At 30.6% G+C, this 22,667-nt stretch overlaps 4 protein-coding genes and 1 non-coding gene across 6 annotated transcripts; 2 read left to right on the forward strand and 3 right to left on the reverse strand.

Moving 5' to 3' along the window:
• Window positions 1-1,126: 1,126 nt before the first annotated feature.
• LOC107928593 (40S ribosomal protein S4-like) lies at window positions 1,127-3,536 on the reverse strand. The gene is made up of 5 exons (XM_016859845.2): window positions 3,382-3,536; window positions 2,707-2,784; window positions 2,435-2,615; window positions 2,024-2,121; window positions 1,127-1,885 (listed from the first exon to the last, which is right to left on the reverse strand). The coding sequence occupies exons 1-5, from the start codon at window positions 3,382-3,384 to the stop codon at window positions 1,457-1,459; spliced, it is 789 nt and encodes a 262-aa protein (XP_016715334.1). The 5' UTR covers window positions 3,385-3,536; the 3' UTR covers window positions 1,127-1,456.
• Window positions 3,537-11,866: 8,330 nt separating this feature from the next.
• LOC107928536 (protein IQ-DOMAIN 14) lies at window positions 11,867-16,727 on the forward strand. Of its 2 annotated transcripts, none has more exons than XM_041101294.1 (6): window positions 11,867-12,121; window positions 13,163-13,337; window positions 13,891-14,370; window positions 14,815-15,039; window positions 15,426-15,554; window positions 15,932-16,727. In XM_041101294.1, the coding sequence occupies exons 2-6, from the start codon at window positions 13,263-13,265 to the stop codon at window positions 16,556-16,558; spliced, it is 1,536 nt and encodes a 511-aa protein (XP_040957228.1). In that variant the 5' UTR covers window positions 11,867-12,121; window positions 13,163-13,262; the 3' UTR covers window positions 16,559-16,727. The 2 variants fall into 2 exon arrangements, with proteins under 2 accessions (XP_040957228.1, XP_040957227.1); XM_041101293.1 differs by having other exon boundaries at window positions 11,892-12,121; window positions 14,815-15,042.
• A 335-nt stretch (window positions 16,728-17,062) lies between these two features.
• Window positions 17,063-17,192, reverse strand: LOC121221555 (small nucleolar RNA snoR86). The gene has a single exon (XR_005918946.1). It is a non-coding gene; the product is annotated as a small nucleolar RNA snoR86 (small nucleolar RNA).
• A 1,533-nt stretch (window positions 17,193-18,725) lies between these two features.
• LOC121221005 (shewanella-like protein phosphatase 2) lies at window positions 18,726-20,162 on the reverse strand. Its single transcript, XM_041101295.1, has one exon. It carries the CDS (start codon window positions 20,160-20,162, stop codon window positions 18,933-18,935), a length of 1,230 nt encoding a protein of 409 aa, XP_040957229.1. The 3' UTR covers window positions 18,726-18,932.
• A 206-nt stretch (window positions 20,163-20,368) lies between these two features.
• On the forward strand, window positions 20,369-22,486 carry LOC121221007 (protein FAM136A). Its single transcript, XM_041101297.1, has 3 exons — window positions 20,369-20,559; window positions 20,941-21,078; window positions 22,090-22,486. The coding sequence occupies exons 1-3, from the start codon at window positions 20,431-20,433 to the stop codon at window positions 22,270-22,272; spliced, it is 450 nt and encodes a 149-aa protein (XP_040957231.1). The 5' UTR covers window positions 20,369-20,430; the 3' UTR covers window positions 22,273-22,486.
• Window positions 22,487-22,667: the final 181 nt, after the last annotated feature.

Raw genomic sequence — 22,667 nt, forward strand, 5'->3', positions numbered from 1 at the left:
TGTAGAGTCCTACGTTTAAAAGATGTTCAGGGAAATTTCACTACTTTTTCAAGTAGAATTACTTGAAAAAGGAATCTATAAAAAAAAAAAGAAGAGGCTGTTTTTACTTTTTATATGCTCTGTAAGAACATGTCTTCTTACTGAATAATTCTTGATGAAATAGGGTAGTTTTTTTTTTTTATAAATAATCTTGATAACCAAACAAATAAAAATTATTTAATCACTCAATTTTTAAACTTCTATATTTTTTTCTTAAATCTACAATATTAATTAATCATTCTAATTTCAAACATAAAAACTACTCGAAAATAATCAAATAAAATTTTGATAGGTTGTGGAGACCTACAAAAATAAAACCTTCTTAAAAATATAAATGAATAGATACAAGATAACTTTATTTCTTAAGTAAAAACAAGTAAATATTGGAGGTTAGGAAATCAAAAACTAAATTTAAATTGAACTTAATGAAGAAAGCAATGGGAAAAAACTCTAGCCAAAAATAAAACCGATTCATAAATTTGATCATCAATGCAAAAATGCACCTTCGATAAATTAGTTCTACTTGCTAACTTGATGTCCGACAACTGATCTCTTTTACTTGTTCAGTAACTAAAGGCAATTTATTTGAAATTAATTCCAAAATTAATAACTCAAGGTCTAAGATTTAAATTATAACTTTTATATGTCTTACCGTTTTAATGATTTTTTAGATATTTTTCTATTTTTATTTTTTAAATTATAATTTTTTTTATAGGAAATGCAATCATCGAAGATTAAACTACAACCATTCCATGCGTAACAACACTAGTACAAATCTGTAAACTCCAATTGGCTGTGCCAACACATCAACTATTTTACTAGCCTCCTGATAAACATGAATAACTTCAACCTTCCAATTCAATCTTAGAAGCCTCTTTATGCTTCTCACCAACACACTAATATCCTGTATGGTTTCTCGCTCTTTAATCAGAAAGCTACAAGAAAAATCTTTCAATCAAAATTAATGAAAATGATTGGGGAAAGAAACAAATTTTAACATAGGAAGCTAATGCTATATTTAATTGGTGATTTCAGTTAGCTTCTTCCAGAGTTACAAAATTCAAAACCCATTATCACATATTGGATCTAGACAAATATGTAATTTATTGAAACCATACATCGACCTGGCTTGACCTATATAGGAAATAAAAGTGAGCCAAGATGCAAAGCAGATTTTAGCAAACAAGAATTTTACTATGCTATATAATGATTTACTAAAAATGTAACAACTTCCTTCGATAAAACAAATGTAACAAACTAAACTACTGCAACTAAATTTCAAGAAGACGATTGGTCTAAAACTGCCGCTCATGAGTTGAAAAGCAGAGGATAGAACTTACAGAAGAACCAACACAAAGTACCAGCCAGCAAGCATCCAACTCATCAATTCTTTAAACAGCTCCAAATATTATCAAACTTACGTGGCGGATTGGGCTGCAAGCCTCTTCCGGGCTTCCTCAATGATCGACAACTTGATACCCTTGCCCTTAGGAAGCAAAACCCACGGCTTTGTCCCCTTACCAATTGTAAACACATTGCCAAGACGGGTTGCAAACTCGTGGCCAGCAGCATCTTGAACATGGATTGTCTCGAAGCTACCCTTATGCTTCTCTCTGTTCTTAATCACTCCAACACGTCCCCTGTTCCTTCCTCCAGTGACCATGACAACATTCCCGACATCGAACTTGATGAAATCGACAATTTTGTTGCTCTCTAAGTCAAACTTGATGGTGTCATTAGCCTTGATCAACGGATCTGGGTAGCGGATTGTTCGGCCATCATAAGTATTGAGGTATGGAATACCCTTCTGGCCAAACTGGACAGACCGAACTTTACAGAGCTTAAACTGCAGAATCAAAGATGAAAAGACCATGGCCAATCATTAGAATACCATCCACAGGATCAAAAATATGGAGAAAAACTAATCAAATATTAGACAACAGTAACAAGAAATATAACAAATTGAGGTTGTATCGATACAAACCTTGGACTCATCACCAGTGATGGCATGAAGGCGGAATCGACCTTTTGTATCGTAGAGGAGACGGAAGTCCTCATTTGTCTTTGGAATTGACACAACATCTGGAAATAGGAAATAAAGAATAACGACCAATACATGATTCAAAGATATTGAAGCACACAGAAAAGGTACAAAAATAAGTCATCGTGAAAGGTGAACCATTAAAAAACTCTAGAAAACTAAATTATCTGCCAAAAAAATATTGCCAATTCGCCATGTACTTAAAACCTAGAATGAAAGTAACGACATCAGGCCAATTTGCAACAAAATGATTTGTATAGAAGACATGCAAGAATCAAAGAAATGATGCTGTACTTCGTATAAGTTTATAATTTGAAAATACAAAGAACTCTCCAGAAATCAAATTCTACATACCCATGAAACCAGCTGGATAAGTCTTATCAGTTCTAACCTTCCCATCTACCATAACATGCCTCTGCATAAGAATAGCAATCACTTCTCTATATGTCAGAGCATACTTTAATCTGTTTCGCAGAATGAGAACTAGTGGCAAGCATTCCCTGGATTTGTGAGGTCCAGATGACGGCTTTGGTGCCTGCATGAACAAAGAAATTATAAGAACACAAAAGAGAGGCAGTGAATTGAACTGGTAAGGATGTAAAAGGGTTTTTGAGATAATAACATACAAATGCACCGCCAAGTTTGTCGAGCATCCAATGCCTAGGAGCATTGAGCCTCTTCAAATGTTTCTTCAACCCTCTAGCCTGCAACAGACAAGGAAAAATATAGCTTTAAATAAAGCCACAATGTATAGACTTGAAGCACAAGAACTTTCATCAGGGAGAAAATAAGTCGACCCAGAACCAAACTGCAAAGTAGATTTTACACATTTAGAAACTAAATCCTAGATAAACTAGTAAGAAATCAGATATAGAGGAACCTCATCAATTGAAAACTAATATAAAACACAATTAAAAGTAACCATATGATCTTAACATTCACTTCAGCAACTACACTTCCTATTTCCCCATCATGTGGAACACAATGTAGATTCCACACATTCAAAAACTAAATCATTGTTAAACTTATGGTAAAGCAGATATAAAAGAACCTCCCATCATGAGAAACAATATTAAAAAAATAAAAATAAAGCTGCTGTTGCCATACAAAACCAGATATTAGCTAGACAAGAAAAAAAACACAATTTCATGAACAACCCAAGAATATCCACCAGCAAAAATCAACAATAAATTCATTTTTTTAATAGAGAAATGTTGCAAAAAAATGTCAAAAATAGGAAACCCGAGGATTGAAAAAGCAAAGAATTAAAACAACAGCGAAGAGGAGAGTAAAGAACTGACCATTTTGGTGGAATGAAGCTGTTTCCACTGAAAGCCTTTACCTTTCCAGGGAAGGTGCGAATAAGAGAGAGACGAAAAAACCCTAATCTATATTCAGTGGCATTTTATGGTTTAAACTTAGCTAAATTGGGCGACCCGGATGCAGACCCAACTCTTCTTTTATCAATAACTTTTTAATTAAATAATAATATATCGTACTCGAGTTTAACTCTTTTTTTTAAGATGGTATCAGTATTTTTATCCTATATAGTATTTGTATTTGAGAAAAATTATACATTTTGATATCTAAATATAGCAATATTAATTTTGTTAGTATTAATTTAGATTTTAGAGTTTATTTAATAGAAGTTAATTGCTGATATTATTTGGGTTGAATTTTTATGATTTTGTTAATAAAATAAATTTAGTATAAGTTATGAACTTGTTTAATTTATTAAATACAATATGATGAATGTGATTTTTTTTTCGAGTTTTAAGATCAATTTAATGGAAGTTAATTATAAACTTTGATCAATTTAATCTTAAAATTCAAATAAAATACTAAAAATTAATATCGTTACCTTTAAATATTAACAAGAGTCCCATAAAGAGAAAAAAAAACAAATATCTCATTAAAAAAATCCAGTTTGGATACTAAATAATAATTAAGTGAAAAACTATATTATTATCATTATTTCAGTATGAAAAAATAAATTAATATTTAAAAAAAAACAACAACAACACGAAGAAAAACATAAACATAACACAATAGAAGTGCTACAATAAATAATACAAATTATATCAGCACAACACGTACACGAATTCCCAAGTGTTGCAAAGAGTTTATGTTTAAAAAAAAACCTATAAATACGGATAGTATTTGAATTAGATCGGATCGATTGAAAATGGATTAAAATATCGATCTAAAAAATAGTTTTTAACCGATTAATTTGAAATTTGATATAAATCAATTAAATTAGGCAAAAAACAGTTGAAACATATTTTTAACTTTTTATTATTTTTAATCATTTTTAATTGGACCGGTTCAAATATTTATTTTTAACCCCATGTAAGTTAAGTAAACATTACAGAATAAAGTTGTAATGTTTTTATAAGAAAATACTATTATTAATAGGAACTATGAACAATAATAACACAAATACATGGTATATACAAACAGTAAATAAATCACAAATGCCATGTTTGCAGAATAATCACAAAAAAAGATAAGGATAATTGATCGTAAATGCAACGCTGGAATAATTCAAAAAAACACTAGAGCTATAGCAACTTGTTGAAATCGCTGAAATTTGCATCCTAGCCTCGCCATCATCAAATTAACCTGACAATGAATACTGATTAACCAAGAAAAAATGCCAAAAATCCCACGAACCTACCGCATCAATGATGCATAAAATGCCGAGTCTCAAATGGTTTATTTCCTCATCATCATATCGAATCTATCGCCATCAACGTGATCTATCATGATAAATCTCTTCTAAAACAGTTCCTAATAGATCTGGTAGTATCCTTATATTGATAAATTTCACATATACACCAGATAATGACTACAAATTAAAAGTAAAAAAAAATTACATTTGCTTTCAAATAAAATAAATCAGGCAAAATAAAACTACAATTTTATAATAAAACTGTGATAATATAGACTGAAAATAAAAACAAAATAAAACTACGAATAAAAAATATTGAAAAAACTATGACTAGCAACCGGCGACACCACCTACGAAACAAAGGTTTAGTTTGAAAAGTTAAGTAACTACAGATTTTATTAAAAAAAAATAATAGACGAAATCTATGTAATATTTGATTGCCTTGAGACTAACCTTTTTATTTCAATATGAAAATCTTCAAGTCTTTTTTTTTTTTTAACAGAAACTCATTAACTATAGTTGTCTTCATATTAATGTGACAAATGGTAGTCTGTAAATTGAACCCCATAACTTTGTTTTCTTTTTCTGTAATCTTTTTCGATAAAAAGTAAATGACCATTTTAATAATTAAGCACAATTCAAAGGTTAATTTGTTAAAACAGTAAAATTCTGATACAAATTTAATAAACTAGAATCTGTTATGTCAGATTATTAATACTCAAAATTAGATGTGAAAGTGTATATAAATTTATCGATATGTTGAAATATTCAAATCGCGTGGTTTTGATCTTTCAATTTAATACATAAGTATTTTAAAGACAACTACTTTATTTTTTTGAAGATTGAATGTAAAAAAAAGTTATACATGTGTAATTTGATAATAGTAACTCTAATATATAGCTTTTACACATTAACATTATTTTCTATTTAGCCCATAATCAATTAAAAATTAGTTATTACATTATCTACGCATATTTAACCTGTATTTTTTTTTAATAACTAAAGCCAATAAATCTTAATCAAAGCTAAATCATTTTTAATTTGAACTAACATTTTACGATATAAATAATAATGTGTAATTATTTTTTATATATATAATGATTTACTAATAAAAATTATTTGAAAATTAATAAGCTGATTCAATACTTTATAAGGAATTAAGAGATAAATCGAATATAACTTAACTCGATTCAACCATTAAAACCTTTTATCTTTAAAAAATAAGTTATAAGTGCAACTTAAATTTTGCTAGGTAGAATAAAATCATATAATATTTTATATTAAGTTAAATATTATATGTAAAAATAAAATAACAAATAATTCCATTCAACTTATAGAACTAAAATTAGAAATTTAATTGTGTTTCGACTTTGAATAAATCAATTCAAGCAATACGTGTATATATATATTATGAAAATGAAACATAGTGCACAACTTTTGGCTTGTAATGAAAAACGAATGTGCCATGAATTTGCAAAGATGCAGTTGAAAAAGAAGAAAAAAGAAAAGCAAGTTGACCTATCGTTGAACCAATTTTTGAATTTCAACTTTGACCCAAACTTGAGATTTGGTTAAGAATTTATTGTCCCGACAGGAGTAAAATACACTATATTTAGTTATTTACCAGGTCAAAACCAATCAATATTTTTTCATAAACAAGCACATTTCAGGTCCCAGTGTGAAATAGATATATACTATTAACATTATGCTATTATTTAATTCATTTATTAAATTTGTTTACGAGTAAATCGAGTACCAATTCAAAAAGAAAATTACAAAAATATTTATTCATAAAATACGTATATGGTGAGATTTGAACTCACATCAATTTGATTGATAAAACTTTAAATTTATCACACAACAAAAGCTCCATTTTGATATATTTTTGTACATTTTTATTTTAGTATGCACAATTTACTATTTTCATCAATTATACATATTAATAATGTTGTTAATTGAGTTTGTATCATAAATCAACTCGACACTAACTTACAATTGTAACAACATGATGATAAACAACTCTAGTGCATTTAATATTGTTAGTATATATGATGTATTTATGTGTTAAAATTTTATTTTGCTTACAATTTAATCTGATTTTTTTTATTTTAATATCATATATATTTTAATGTGTTATTATGATTAATTAGTTTCAAATAACATGTTTCGTTATTTATTGTATGTTATTTTTAAACACGTATTTATGTTCTATATATGTAGTTTCTACACGCATACACGTGTGATATGTTTTCTAGCATAGATCAATTTTTTATACACAATGATAAACAAAAAATATATAAGCAATATTATAACATGAGCATACACGTGTGATATGTTTTCTAGCATAGATCAATTTTTTATACACAATGATAAACAAAAAATATATAAGCAATATTATAACATGAAAACTATAATATATATTATATTCGTGGTGAAATTTTAAAATTTTATAAGTAGGATTAAATGAGTAATACATAATTTATTAAAATAATAAATAATTAATCAATAACTATTAAATATAGTGATAAAGTACATTGTACTTTTAAGAAGGAAATTCAAATTCCAACCTTCAAAATAATAATATTAAAAGGAGCCACTATAAATCTTAAAAAAGTTAATCTTTATTAACCCTAAAACGATAATTTAAAATATAATTTGATATATACCATAAGCATTCATGATTCAAAAGAAAAACTTAATTTGTTAGGCTCTCTTTGAAATGGACATCACTTGTATCGAATTAGGACCCTACCAAAAAAAAAAAAACCATAAAATGACGGGAATTTTGAATAATTTAGTTGGCCAAACCCAATCTGCTTTCTAACATAATTTATAATCACAATTGGAACATTTGAGAATCGCAACACCAAACCAAACACTGCCTTTTCCATAAATACTCTTTACATTGCAATTTCATTTTCTTGCTGAAATAAAAATATATTATTTCTTTTAAACATAATGATTTATTTCATCTTTTAACTTTATAAAAAATTATTTTAGCCTTTCATTTAAATTTTCATCTCTTTGAGTCAGTAATTTATAGTCTTTTTTATCAAATCACCCCACAATTGTTGAAAAAATTAATGTTTGTTAACTTTGCTAACACGGTATACACTTGGATGGTATTTTTAACTATTTTTAAAATTTCAAAAATATTTTATACTTTTTATACATTTTTAATAATTTTGTTGATTTTAATTTTTAAAAATAATTTCTATATTTTATTTTGAATTTTTAAAAATTAAATAAACAATTAAATGTTTATGCGTCATCCATATGTATGCCATATCTACAAAGTTAAAAAATGTTAGCTTTTTCATCCATATTGAGGTGATTTGACAAAAAAATACTGATTCAAAGGCTAAAAAATACAAAAAAAATAAAAAAAATCTTTTTATAAAATTAAAGGACTAAATAAATTATTATGTCTTATTTTTATATATTGTTTTTGACTAAGAACCAGTACCTTGACCTTAAAACATGAGAAAAAGTATATATGATTATAAATAATTAAAATAATTTGTGTATTTAAAGTTTATTTATAATAATTATATTTAAAATATTTTATATATTCATATATATTGTATTACAATAATAATATATAATATATAAAAAGAGAATATTTGATGCATTGTCAATTTATAAATCTTATGCACCATCAGTTAGGAGTGAGTGTTCAATCGAATCAAGTCAAATCGAGTGAAAAATTTCGAGTTAATCAAGTTCACAAGTCCTATTTTATCATCCTAACTCAATTTTAATTTTTTTTCAAATTGAGTCGAGTTGAATCGAGTAAAATTATTCAAGTTAAATTAAAAAAAAACGTATCAAATAAAAATATTATTACAATACGACTAATTTTATATTAGAGCACATAAATTTGAAACTATATATTATTTTATTATTTAATGATAATACATAAAACTTATGTATACGAAGTTGCATCAAATATCATTCCATATATAAATTCTGATTTTAATATTTATCGTATTCACATCGAGACCGTGTCTAATATTGCATACAAACATTGTAAAGCATATTTTGACCGTTTCTTATTGGCCCACCTGTTTATTACGTGTAAAATGGTAGGCGTGTGACAAACTTTGAAAATGTGTTCTTACAATATATCACTTTGAATTTGAAATTTATGCTTTTATTATTTTTGTCTTGGAGTTTTTCAAGTTTGCGAATAAGGCTAAATAAAATCATATGTATTTGTTTTAATTTAATTTATTTTTTTAATATTATTAAAAATACTTGACAATATTTTTACCTCTGTTCGTAGAAATTTTAACTTGTGAACTAAATAATTTTCCTTGATTTTATTCGTTTTTTAATATAATTGATTTTCTATGAAAAAACTATTTGGAAAGTTGATTTTTTATATCAAATAATTATAGATTCAAAATTAGAATTAAATTTTAGTTATTTAATTATAATATTTATAAAATTATTAATTAAATTAGTTTCATAGGTTAATTGAATACAAGCTCAATTGAAAAAAAAAATTAAAAGGTACTTAGGTTATTCAATGACTACATATTATATTAAATAACTTAAATTATAAGTTTAAATGTATTTTCAAAATGGATTAAAAGTTAAGTTGAAAATTTTAAAATGTTTTGGGTGTGGATTCTGATGTTAATTTTATATAAAATGTTTACTTCTTTAGAGTGTTATATAAATTATTTTTTATATAATTTCTCCTTAATAAATATATAGGAATTCACGTGGATAATAATATTCATAATAATTAAATTAAAGCTCAACCGATTTATATAAATTATTATTAAATAATATTTATGTTATTCCCTTTATATTATTATTCTTATAGAAACAAAATATATTACATTATTTAGATTCAGTTCCTAAATTTAAAATAAACTAAAACTTCAAATCAACTAAAGCGTTCTAAAAGAAACTCTTTTTGTATTAAAATTGCATTAAGAGTTCTGTTATAAATTCTTAGCATTAATTAATAATACAAAGTTCTTAAAAAATATTTTTTAATGTTAGTCAAAATGATTATTTGGGTTAAATTTATTATATCAAAGATTAAAGGTGGTAGCATGATTTTGACTTTCATAAGGCATGTGTCATGTGGTTATATTAAACTCTTTTTTTTAAAACCTAAATAATGTAAATGGACCGTCGTCTACATCAATGATCACATCAAAACACATTCAATGAAGCAAAATTATCAATTTCCATGTAAAGTTGCTGGAATGCCATCATAGAAAATATTGGTCAATGAAATGGACTGTTTTTTATCTAGTAAATAAAAATGGATATTTATCTAAAGGTTAAAATATATTGTTAGTTTTGTATTTTGATCATAATTTTATTTCTAAGAGTTGAGTCTCTTCATTTTTTATATTTCAAAATTTAAGTTTAACTATTAATATTGTTAAATCTTTTATTAAATTTGTTGGTATAATATTTTAAAATAAAAATATTAAATTATTAGTCATGTAATTAAAAATAATATTAAAATTAACTTGAATTTAACAAAATTTTAACAATATTAACAAATAAATTTTAATTTTAAAAATAAAATATAGGGATTAAATCTCAAATTTTGTCAAAGTATATGGACTAATAAAAGACTTTAACCTTATCTAAATCAACGATCACGTCAGTCCACTTAATAAAACAAAGTTATTAAATTCAATTTGAATATCATTAAAAACACTTTTTTTTCTTGTCATTTTCTTAATTTTAGTGTAGTGTAGCTTTCGAAAGAAAAAGTTTTAGTGTGGTGTTATTCTATCAAAAAAGAGTTTTAATGTTAAAAGTTTTCATCTCATTTTTAAATAAAATAAAATTGAGGAGTAAAAGATAAAATAATATTACATTCGTTTGGTACCCATATTCATACATATAATTAAAGTTTTGTATAAAAAACATAGAATTAAATTTTTTTTATTATTACGGATTAAATTTTAATTTAGTTGGTATCGATATTATTGTTAATATAATAAAAGAGAGGTTCGAGTGTGCACAAATTCTTATTTCTTATCACCTCTTATTTTTGTTAACAAAGTATTATTTTATAAATTTTAATAATATATATTACCATGTATAAAAAGAATGCCTTACATGACTTTTATCCATACATTGCTTTTTTATATGAAAATATAATGGTTAAATTTTAGTTCTAATCTCTCTATTTTATTGAGATTATATAATAATTGTTAAATTTTAGTTTTAATTTCTATATTTTATTTAAATTTAAGATTTAACTTATATAATTTAATTTTTACATAATTTGGTACCTAACTTTTATGCCATATATTTTATTCTGATTAACATATTGATGTAATTTTTTAAAAATGGTTAACACATTAAAATTCTCTATTAAATTTAGGTCTATTAGAATGTCAATTTTTATTACATAAATATCAAGTGAGTATTTTTTTAATTTTAAAATATTACACCAGTTTTAATAGAAGAAATTTAACTATTTTAATAAATAAACTTAAATTTTTAAGTTTAAAAAGTAGATGAATTAAATTTTTAAAAAAAATAATATAAAGATTAAATTTTAAAATATACGAGTATAAGATCTTAGAGTATATTATAACCTTTAAATTTTTATTTTATAATTTAATAAAAATAATTAATGGCTGACAACTAATATATAATCATTTATGCATCAACTATTATAATTGATGAATTAAAATAATTAAAATATATTATTAATAAAAAAACGTTAATAACTAATATGAAAATTGGAAATAGATACTGGGGAACCTTAACAACAAATTTTCAAATTTTTATTGTATAAGCCTCAAACAATATATATATCATATAATTATATTATACAGAAATCATGGAATCCAAATAGTCATCCCATACAAGTAAAGGGAGTTGAAGTTGGGGGCACATTGAGTGAGAAAGTGGCCAACCCATCTCTATTTCTTATTAATTCTGATATTCTTAATCATCACCATGATTAGACTGATGAATTTTTCTATTTTTATTTATTAAAAAACATTTCCAATTCTAAATTCAACAAAAGGTAAAAGGTGGCAAAAGAAAAAAGAAAAGTAGTACAATTTCATAGCACCCAAAGCTACAAAAAGCAAAGAACCTTATTAAAGTTATAGAGATATAAATTAGAAAGAGAAACAGAGATACCCAAATATTACAAATAGTTGAAAAAAAAATTAAAGTAGAATATAAAAACCCCCCATGTAATAAAAAAGCAGGGACTGATAATTAAAATAGAAAAAAAAAGAGGCTAAAAGAAAATAAGAGGGTCTTCTATGGCTGGCTGCTACTATCCTTCTTTTCTCTAGCTTCTTATAACTCAGCTTTTTGAAGGGTTTGCTTTCAGAATTTAGGATTTTAGAAGCTCTCCATTTAAGGTACTTACATGATATATGTACGATCTCTTTCAAATTTTTTTTTTGGGGGGGGGGGTGGGTTAGTATATTTGTTTGTTTAAGGTTTTGGGTTTTTGTGAATTATGTTGTTCATGATGAAGGTAATCCTTTTATTTTTTATTTTTCTGGATGTGTGTTTATTATGTTCTTGGGGAAGGCGTCAGGAAAGGGTAGATAACTATAATTCTCAAAAAGTGAGCTTTTTTTTTTAATTTTTTTACAAGGTTGTTTCTTTATAAGTATTAACCTGTCTTTGGATCTCTTTTCTCTATGTGTCAGATATTTTCTTGGAAAATTGTTTTCTTTTAACCTTTAAACTGCTAAGATTTTTATTTCTTTGCTGGTGTTTATTTTATGCCCTCAAAATCATGGATTTTAGGGGGAAAAAGTGGAAAATTCTATACTATTTTGTTGTTGTTGTTTTTTTCTTTGTTCTGCTGGGAGAAGTTTCTTCTGGAAAAGTCCTTTAAGGAAGTTTATGCTAATTGTCAAGGATTCATATATTATCTTTTTTATTATATATAAAAAAATGACAATTATATATTTTATGATGTTTAACAAAACAATTTTTTTGGACTTTTTCTGCCTGTATTTATTTTCTGCAATTTGGACTGATATATTAGTTTTCATCATAGCTTGGAACCTTTATTTAATGGTGTTAAGTGAGAAACTAGAGGCTGTGTTTTTTTGTTTGTTTAACTAACATGGAAGCCGGTTCGGTTATGAAGATTCCCCTGTTTCTTCTATATACCCTTTGTTCGTAAAGAATTTTTCGATTTTGTATTTGTTTGATTCATTGCTGGTAGTGGATATAACCTTAAATAGAGCTTCTAGCCTGTTAATGGTATGTAACTATGAATTTTGAGTCCCCGGGATTTTCTTGTTGACCTTTCTCTTCTCTAAAATCAAGCTAATTTCTTGTTATCATGTTACATGTCTTGATTCTAGGCAGTTTCATCTGATTTCATGGTCGAGAACTTGAATTCTCGAATCTGTTATTTATGCATACTTTTATGTCTGCAGATAGAAGTATAGACATTTTGATAATACACGGTTCGGGGCTGCTGATATTTGGTTTTTCTATTTCATCCCATGCTTTGGCTGACACGGTAATGCTGGCAGTATGGGAAAGAAGGGAAGTTGGTTTTCTGCAATTAAAAAAATTTTCTTTCCACACTCCAAGGAAAAGCTAAATAATGTAAGTTGTTATTCTAACAATGATGCATATGAACTTCACCATTTCATCCGTGCTTTTGTTTCAACTCTACAAATTTATACAATCGTAGATGATATATGGTTGCTTAATTTCGTTCTTTCTCTTGTGTATGAAGTTTAAACATGCCTGTAGGTTGTGCTGGCATGAAAAACAGTTTTATGTTCTCAAACCAGTTTGTGATTACTGAATAGAAGAGCATAAGAACCTGGAATTTGGAAAAAGGGTCTAAAACAAAAGTGGATATAATTAGTTGCCTTTTGATGAACTATAGATGCATCTAATTGGAGTGTGAAATTTCTGATTGAAGTCGATTTTGTTCTATGTTCAGCTATTTAGCTCTATGTATTTGTTTCCGACCTCGTAGCATTAGCAAGCTCTACTGCATATTTTGTGCATACAAAGCGGCATAGTAAATTAGTTCTTTTTCCCTCTCAAAGACATGGTTTGGAATTTTTGGCTTGTAAAGCATGAACTTTTTCTGCCTAAATGTTACTGAAAGGATACCTTATATTCACCATGGTTAAATCTTTTTCAGGAATCGGAAAAAAGAAGTGATAAAGAAAAGAAGAAAGGCCCAGGAAAATTAAGGCATGGAGAAACCAATTCCTTCCTTCCCCTCTTTAGAAAGCCCAGCAGTATAGAGAAAATTCTGGGGGAAGCTGAACGAGAGCATAATCTAATATTCAGGCCTCCCACACCTCCGGAGCAGCCAAGAACACCACCTTTTGTGCCTCATAGACCTGCATCTCCACAGGGTCCATCTCCAAGGGTTGCCTCTCCTAGGGTTGCTTCTCCAAGAGCTGCTTCCCCTCCACGAGCTGCATCCCCTAGAGCTGCTTCACCACCTCCACCTCCACCTCCACCCCCTCGAGCTGCTTCTCCACGAGTTGCTTCTCCAAGAGGTGCTTCTCCAAAACCTGCTCCTTCTAGGATTGTTCGTCCTCGGCCAGAACCAACTTTAAAGAACCAGCATGCTTCAGCGACCCAAATTCAAGCAGCCTATAGAGGTTATAAGGTAAGTCCTTTATTATTCTAACTAACAGAATATTTCAAGTGCAATTTGGGGGCAACCGGTGTGAAAAGACAAACAATGAGAAATATTTGGTGGTTGAACTCGATAGAAGTATAGAATAATTAATATGTTCAATACTTCACAGGCAAATACTGGTATGGGAAGTTATTGCTTGCACAAGTGTGGTCTATACCTGGTCACTTTCCCCTCCACTTTTCGACCTGCTGATATTAATAGATTTACTAAAGACCTTTCAATATTAGTGGCTATTACATAGGCTGAAGTAATAACCGAATTTTGCTTGTGCAAAAAGTTAATTACTATGCTACAGGTTGTATGCTGGACTGTGCTATCATGTTGTGTGATGCACAGTAGATACCTTTAGATTGACATGTTTTGCATTGATATTTGATTCCCTACTTGATTATCATGAAACTTGGAATACAGACAAGGAGAAGTTTTAGAGCTTTGAAAGGCCTTGTGAGGCTTCAAGGAGTTGTGAGAGGTCAGCATGTGAAACGCCAAACTACGAATGCCATGAAGTATATGCAGCTTTTGGTGCGAGTTCAGTCTCAGATTCAGTCACGCAGGATCCAGAAGTTAGAAAACCAAGAACGACAACAGGCTGAGTCTAAGGAAGCAGAGAGTACCTTAGGCAAATGGACCAGCCAGGTAGTAAGTCGTCATTTGGTCATTGAATCTTAGTATTTCTTTTAAGTAGCTACTGCTTATCAAATCTTGTGATGCCCTCCTAAATCCAATCATTTGAATCATTGAAATTTTTTATGCCAGCGTTCATTTGAACAGTAAAAGCGAAGAATTGCCTGATTTTTTTTGCCATTTTCCTTTGTACTTTCGAAGTAGCATTGATATATTTCCATTAAAACTGTTAGATAAAGTAATAAATTAACACAATTCTTCCACCTTTAACCTTGATGAATTCTTCGGGCTCACTAGACACTTAGCGAACTTGAAGATCATGTATTCATGTTTGTTTCATGTACGTTTACTCTCTTCATAGCTGTTAAAATGTGTAACTTCGTTGAATGTTGGATTAGTCCGAGGCAGGCAACGAAAACTGGGATGACACTGTGCTAACAAAAGAGGAAAGAGAAGCAAGAATGCAGAGAAAAGTGGAGGCAGTCATCAAGAGAGAAAGAGCCATGGCCTATGCATATTCCAACCAGGTACACTTTTTAAGTTTTACCAGCCGACTCCGGTTTCAACTGTACCATAGTGTTGGATATGGTTTATGACTTACTTTTGAGTCTTCATTTTTCCTGGAGTATCCCTATCTATTGCGTATCTGGACAATGGTACAAGTATATGGTCATCCAATAACCCTCTAAATCCATGGAAAAGTTAATATGTATTACACATACCCATAAAAACGACATAAAAAAGTTATTTTTAAGTAGGTTTCTGCTAATTAACTGTAGCTTCTGAGGTGATGGAGAAAACAGTCAGATGGGATTGAGCGTCAAATTGTAGGAAACTCGACTACATATTATCAAAGATTTTCTTTATTTGCTCTCTTTATGATTTAAAACCTTTCTTTGTACAGCTATGGAAATCTACTCCGGGATCCGGCATTCGCTCTGGCGGATTTCCATGGTGGTGGAACTGGTTAGATCATCCACTACCGCCCGTCAATGCTCCTGGAAGCCAAGGCACAAAGAGTTTCCAACTTACCCCACCAAGGCCAAATTCCCAACTGAAGCCTAGTTCAAGGCCGCAGTCAAGCAGCAGCAGGCAAAGGCAATTCACCTATGACAACATCATGGAAACTCCTACACCAAAATCCACAAGGTCCACCATTCTCCATGCCAAAAGACGGATGCGAACACCGCCTTCAAGTTCAAGACCAAGGGCTAGAGGAGCTGCTTCACCATTCGACTTGCACGTAAAGGACGATGATAGCCTTATGAGTTGCCCACCATTTTCTGTTCCAAACTACATGAATCCAACAGTTTCAACCAAAGCCAAAACCAGAGCTAACAGTAATCCAAAGGAGAGGCATGTTGGTACTCCCCAAAGCGAGTCAAATCGGAGGCTTTCGTACCCATTAACACAAGGGATTGGTTCATACAGGTCGAACAAAGGGTCTGTAGGCAATATGAGTGTTGATTCAACACCATCTACGCCTGCTACCATCACTGGTGGAAGAAAGCCATTTAACAGATTTGTGTGATTTATTTATTTATTTTTCTTTTTCTCTGATTTAACACTTCATTACTTATTTATTATTTATTGTGGGTGTGTTTTTCTTGATTGAGCGTATGTGTATGGTTATATATGCTGTAAACTACGATATTAGGAAATTGTGGTTTGAATATAACAGGATTTTAGGGTTTGAGAGATATTATCATCTCTTTCTCTTTCTTGTTTATTATTAATGCAAATATTTTAGAAATCTAATCCCTTTGCCAGTCATGTTCTTCAAAATCAAGACTACCTCCTCCGTCATCAAGGAAGCTTCTAAAATCCATTGAAATCGGATGGTAATATTCTCTGTTTTCCCTTTGGGGACCATGAAAACAACGAAGAAATCAATTTGCTAAAAAATTGACATTTTTGTACGAAAATCAAGGACGGCACAAAATAAAAAATCCGGTTCGTTTTCGTTTATCAAACAGAAAAACTTCAAACATTGACTTGAAATATCAAATTAAAATTGAAGTGGAAGGTATAAAAAAATGTAGCGACTTGTTCGAGGCCACGATCAAAACGAAAAATTGAAATTTGATGGGCACGGAGAATCGCTTAATGATATCGCCAACCTTCAACGCAAATCACGCCATTTTTTTAACTCGACGCCTTTGCTCTGCAAATTGGCTTTCCTTTAATTTAAGGAAAAATAAAAGCAAAACAGACCAACGAAAAAGGAAAATTAATCTTAAAAATAAAAACCTTGAAAGAAAACGGAGAAGATGAAGAACCTAAAGAGACTGCAGAGATAGGTTGAAATAAAGGCCGTTTATATAGGGGGTATAGGAAGTGAGCAGCCAAAACCCTAACCCTAATAATAGGAGAGATTCATTGACTTGAATTACGTCTGAAATGGCTAAACTGCCCTTATATAGTTTTCTTTTTTGAACTTACGGCCCTTGTAAAGTTTTTGGGCTTTTGTTAGACTTGTCTGGTTTATATGATCAAATTCGAAGTTAATGATTGTCTTTTTTAATATTTTTGTCTTCAAAGTTTGAACCATATTCCTAATTTGTGACTGTTGTGTGTTCTTTTCTTAAGAATGCAATATACTTTTATCACTGTACTTAATACTTATAGGTGATTTGTTTATAAACCTTGTTACTAACAATATGTTTCTAAAGACTTTATATAATGTAACTGTATTATATATTTTTTAATTATTTCATAATCACATTTGATACATTAATAATATTTCATATAAAATTTAAAACATGTATTTATTGATATTGTATCATATTATCTTTAATTTTTCACGTCATCCGTCTTCCAATTATATTTAAGTGCCACTATTGTAAGGTAACTTCAAAGAGAATGAACTTGTCATATATGTTAAAATTTGGGACCCTCGCCATTATTTTTAAGCTGTAAAAAATTTCTCCAAACTTAGGTCGAGTTTTACTTACAAAATTCAAGCTCAATCCAAGATAAAAATTCCACAACTCCTAAATGAGATAGAACATCCTTAACATAAATGTGAGAAATTTTCATTTGGCAGAATCCAATACATGATTTATGTCATGTCTGGCTGCAAATTGCAAAGCAAAGGAACTTTTTGAGACTGTTTAAACACTAGCAACACCATAAAACCAAACAAATTGGTCAGCATCCAAAATTGCTAAAGGAATTCAGACAAATGCATACGTCAATGACTATTCAAGTTTCACATAAAAAAGGTGCACATCCAATGATTAGCTCCTTAAGCAAATGAATACATGTGTGCAATAGTTAATGAAGCAAATGCTGTCAATAGCTTAGACACTCAAAAACTCCTAAGCCTTCAACCTGTTCTGGTCCCTTTTCTGAAATCAGCAATCAAGGGCCTTCTTTACTTTGAGCATCTGCCAATAATAACTTGAGGCAATATAAAAAGGGGTAAGACAATATTTAGTCTCTAAAATTGGCAACTTTTTTCCAATTTGGTCCCTGAGTTTTTTTGTCCATATTAGTCCCTGAACTAGGCATCTTTTCCCAACTTTGGTCCCTGTGATTATGTGACACTCTAAGATTTTGCCACTAAAAAAAAATTATATGGACCAAAACTGGTAAGAGTTGCCAAGTTCCAAGACTAATGTGGACAAAAAAAATACCAAATTCAAGGACTAAATGTTGCTTTATCCCATATAAAGATGCAGAATGACAAAACAGAATTAGCATATGGGAGAAATTTTCATTTGGCAATTTCCAATACAAGGTACATGCTATGTCTGGCTGCAAGAGAAACACTTCTGAGAATGTTTTAAACACTAACAGCAACATAAAGCCAAAGAAATTTGTTAACAGCCATAGTTTCTAAAGGAATCTTCATATATGTGAAGTAGTTAATGAGGCAACAGCTTTCAGTAGCTTAGATACTGCTAAGCTTTCACTTCGACTTGTTTTGGCCCGTGCTCAGGTTTTAACAATCCGAGTCCTTCTTTAGTTTGAGCATATTGATTCTTGTTCTGATACATTGGATTTGAAGTCAACACCCTTAACCCTGAGTTCCTATAAATCTCCAAAACTTCAGGCAATCCATTGATGCAACCTTTCGACATTCCTACATCTATCCTTATTGCCCTATTATCACAAGCACCATTAATGCCGATCTCTTGAATCGTATGACCCATTATCATCCTTTTCGCACCAGGAATCGTAGCAAGAACATGTTCTAGGAGCGAACAATCACAGTTCTTGGCAAACTCATCCGAAAACTTCCTCAACCAAACAACTGCATTCCTCCCTCTACAATACTCCGGTGCTCGCTGCCCCATCGATCCATTAATCCAATCCCTCACCTCATCATTGATCCTTTGCAAACCATAGTCTACATGTTTCTCTAAAAGGCCACCGTGCACGAAAACTGAGTCTCCAACAACTAAAACAGTCAAATTATTAGCTAAGAACCTACGGGAGATTGGACCATCAGGTCTCAATGCAGCAATTCTGGCTCTAATACTATGAGAGAACTCTTCAGGGACTCTATGAAAAGATGGAGGAATCCCATGAAAAGGGTTCTTAGGGATTTCCAAACCATGACATAAGCTCTTCATTTTGTTCCCTATATCGTACCAATAAGCCCAAACATCAAATTCTTCTAAAGCCTTTTTAGTTACATACCTGAAATCACCTTCAATGTTCATTATCTCATGATTACCATTCAAAGTTATCAACTGCCCACCACTTTTAACAGCTTCACGCTTCAACTTTTCCAAGAAATAAAGGATCTTGAGCTCTTCCCCACCACGGTCAAGCACGTCACCAATCTGAACAACGGTGGTAGACCCACCGCACCAACGATCAGACCCATCAATGAGGCCGGCGAGACGGAAAGCTTGCTTGGATTTCTCGAGATCTCCATGGAGATCCCCAATGGCAACGAGACGGTTTGGGGAAGGGTAATGAGTTTGAAGAGGTTGTTGAGGAATCTGTTGCTGTTGGGGCAAGAAAAGGCCACTGACTGAAAAGTCTACGAAGGTGTCGACGAATGAAGAAAGGAATGAAGGAAGGTTTTCGCATGTTAGTGATGATGATTGGTTTTGTCGTTCCATTTTTTGATGATTTGTGCTTCTTTGATGCGTTCGACAATGGGGCATATGTAAGTTCATTGACTGAAATTGGTGAAAGTCTCGCAAGCACTGTAAATAGGCTCACACTGAGCCCAATGGGTATTGAATTGGATGGTTGGCCTTGAATTTGGACCCAATGACTCTTCATGAGAAAAAAAAGGCGGGCGTTGAGCTACGCCTGCATGAACCAAAGGCTTAAAATAAAACCTTTTAAACCGCAACCAGAAACCCTATAAACCCTAACATCTATTTCTCTCTGTGGCTCTGTCCCTTTCTTAAATCAAATTGACCAAAAAAAAAAAAAGAAATGGATCATATAGCAGCAGTAGAACAGCAATTAGTTTCAGAAAGAATGAGGAGGAAACTTAATGAAGTAAATATTGCAGCCCAAGCTCAACTTGCTCCAGTCCAAGACCACATCAATTTCACTCTTCAGGTTTCCCTCTTTTTTACCCAAACTCAGAATTTTACTCATTTTCTTGGTCATGTTTTATTTTTTTCCAATTTTCCCATTGATAAAATCACCATAACTTCATGTTTTCCATAAAAATATGATTTCTTTGGGCTATTTGATTGCTTCTGGTAAATGAGTTCTGTTTAGTTCTTGCTTCTGAAATGTTAGAATTAAGTCGAGATTTAGAGGCTAAAGCTTTGAACCTGCTAGTTTTCTTAGATATTAAAAGTTACATTATCTTGGGCATATTATTACATACCAAGTTTGTTTATTTCTCTGACTAGTTAAGATAATGACTTAAGCTTCTTGGTCGTGTTGACTTTTATTTATTTTGTTTAAATTCGTTGTGATGATTGGTTGCAGCAAGCGTATTTCAAATGTGCATATGAATGCTTTGATAGAACAAGGAAACAAGAGGAGATAAGCAATTGTGTAGAACATTGCAGTGTTCCCGTTGTTAATGCTCAACAGCATTTTGAGAACGAAATGGCCAAGTTTCAAGTACGTTTCATATGTTCTCTAATTTTCATTTCAAGCAAACTACTCGGGCTGCAGTATTCTCTTCAGTGAAAAGCTTTAAATTTTCTTCAATTTTTACTTCACTTTCTTGCTTCCACTCTACTTTTCTTCCTGTCCTTAAAATTTAGGGACCTTGCACAGTTCCTTTCCTTATGCTTTTTATGCTTATTCTGGAGCTTTATTTAGAAGGGTCTTCTAAAGTTAGCAAATTGAATGCATTGCCTCTTGAATTTCTTCTTTCACTTATAGGCATATTCAGAAAATCTAAGTAGTTGAACAGAGAGAATTTGTGGATTGTATGTGATGGAATGGCAATACTATCCCTTTCTTTGTTGTATCTAGCAAGCTGCCCATGGTTCTGGTTAATGTTTGAGAAGTGTTCACATTATAAGTGGTGAGGCTGTGAGGCTGTGATTCTGTGAAGCATCATTGGACTGTTAACCCTCTCTTCTGTTTAATGAATATAGAAATCTACTATAAGCTACTGCCATTTCGCTTCTGTCCTTTTTTTTTTCTTCTCTCTTACAGGAAACCATAGTAAATTTGAACTAGTTTCTGGAGAAGTAATTGGCTAGTTTTTACCTTAAATAAGGAGTATTTACTAGAAAATGCTCAAATGCAGCATATGACATCTTTGAGGTTAGTTTGTAAGTGCAGGAGAATATGCAAATGGGAAATAGTTGAGTGGAATGCAATTCGTAGTTTAGATGTGCTGGAACTTAATATCTACCTTAGCATCATCAATTTGGAGGTTGAAATGGGGAACTTGATGATATGATAAAAGGCCAGGAGAACGGGAATATGCAACAAAGAAGAGGAAACTGAGTTATTTTGAAAAATATTCTATTTCATCACTATTTCCCCGTTGGTATGACGGTATCTTAGAATAACCAATAGGATTCTTTATGTTTATATTCTGCTGTTCTTTTGACCTTTCATCCAGATATTACACCATAATAATTTATTGATGGATAGTTGCTCTAATGAATGTAGGAAAGGTTAAATCGATCCTTGATGGTCTGCCAAGACAAGTTTGAATCAGCTAAACTTCAACAAAATAAAGCCGATGCAATCAATGAATTGGAGTCATGCGTCAACCAGTCGATCGAGGATAACATGAAGACATTGCCACACCTTGTTGGGAGAATGAAGGCTTCTTTCAACATTGGTCATTGAGCCCAGATGAGTATTAGAATATTGGTTGTAACCCATTTCTGTTTACTTATAGATTCTTAACTCAAAGCTTGAGATTTTATGGGAGGTGTCTACCTAACAATGCCCTTAAATTTATGGCCATCTGTGATAAGGCTTCACATATTTTTTACAGTTGAACAAGGCTTCCTCTTAGCAGTTGATTTTGGTTTAAAGTAATACTTGAGAAGCTTCCTCCTGATGCTTGTTTCAGGCGTTAATTAAGAAACCTTGCTCTCTCAGATAATATTCAGATGACTGGAATAGTTAATTTACCGTTGCAGTAAATGATAAGTAATTCTATTTTTCTTCCCAGCCCCCTTAGGTTGCAGTCTCGTCTATACAAGAAAAAAGTATTCGTGTGGTAGGATGTGTAATAA

The sequence above is a fragment of the Gossypium hirsutum genome, chromosome D09, assembly GCF_007990345.1.
Source record: "Gossypium hirsutum isolate 1008001.06 chromosome D09, Gossypium_hirsutum_v2.1, whole genome shotgun sequence".
Taxonomy (NCBI): domain Eukaryota; kingdom Viridiplantae; phylum Streptophyta; class Magnoliopsida; order Malvales; family Malvaceae; genus Gossypium; species Gossypium hirsutum.

What these genes read in the sequence shown, in the direction of transcription:
- LOC107928593 (XM_016859845.2), bottom strand. An exon ending in ACAAACTTGGCGGTGCATTT is followed by an intron (nt 2,616 to 2,706) that starts GTATGTTATTAT and finishes TTGTTCATGCAG; the next exon opens with GCACCAAAGCCGTCATCTGG. An exon ending in TTATCCAGCTGGTTTCATGG is followed by an intron (nt 2,122 to 2,434) that starts GTATGTAGAATT and finishes TCCTATTTCCAG; the next exon opens with ATGTTGTGTCAATTCCAAAG.
- LOC107928536 (XM_041101293.1), top strand. Translation starts at nt 13,263, where the DNA reads ATGGGAAAGAAGGGAAGTTGGTTTTCTGCAATTAAAAAAATTTTCTTT. An exon ending in CAGCCTATAGAGGTTATAAG is followed by an intron (nt 14,371 to 14,814) that starts GTAAGTCCTTTA and finishes CTTGGAATACAG; the next exon opens with ACAAGGAGAAGTTTTAGAGC. An exon ending in GCAAATGGACCAGCCAGGTA is followed by an intron (nt 15,043 to 15,425) that starts GTAAGTCGTCAT and finishes ATGTTGGATTAG; the next exon opens with TCCGAGGCAGGCAACGAAAA.
- LOC121221005 (XM_041101295.1), bottom strand. Translation starts at nt 20,162, where the DNA reads ATGAACTTACATATGCCCCATTGTCGAACGCATCAAAGAAGCACAAAT.
- LOC121221007 (XM_041101297.1), top strand. Translation starts at nt 20,431, where the DNA reads ATGGATCATATAGCAGCAGTAGAACAGCAATTAGTTTCAGAAAGAATG. An exon ending in ACATCAATTTCACTCTTCAG is followed by an intron (nt 20,560 to 20,940) that starts GTTTCCCTCTTT and finishes GATTGGTTGCAG; the next exon opens with CAAGCGTATTTCAAATGTGC. An exon ending in ACGAAATGGCCAAGTTTCAA is followed by an intron (nt 21,079 to 22,089) that starts GTACGTTTCATA and finishes TAATGAATGTAG; the next exon opens with GAAAGGTTAAATCGATCCTT.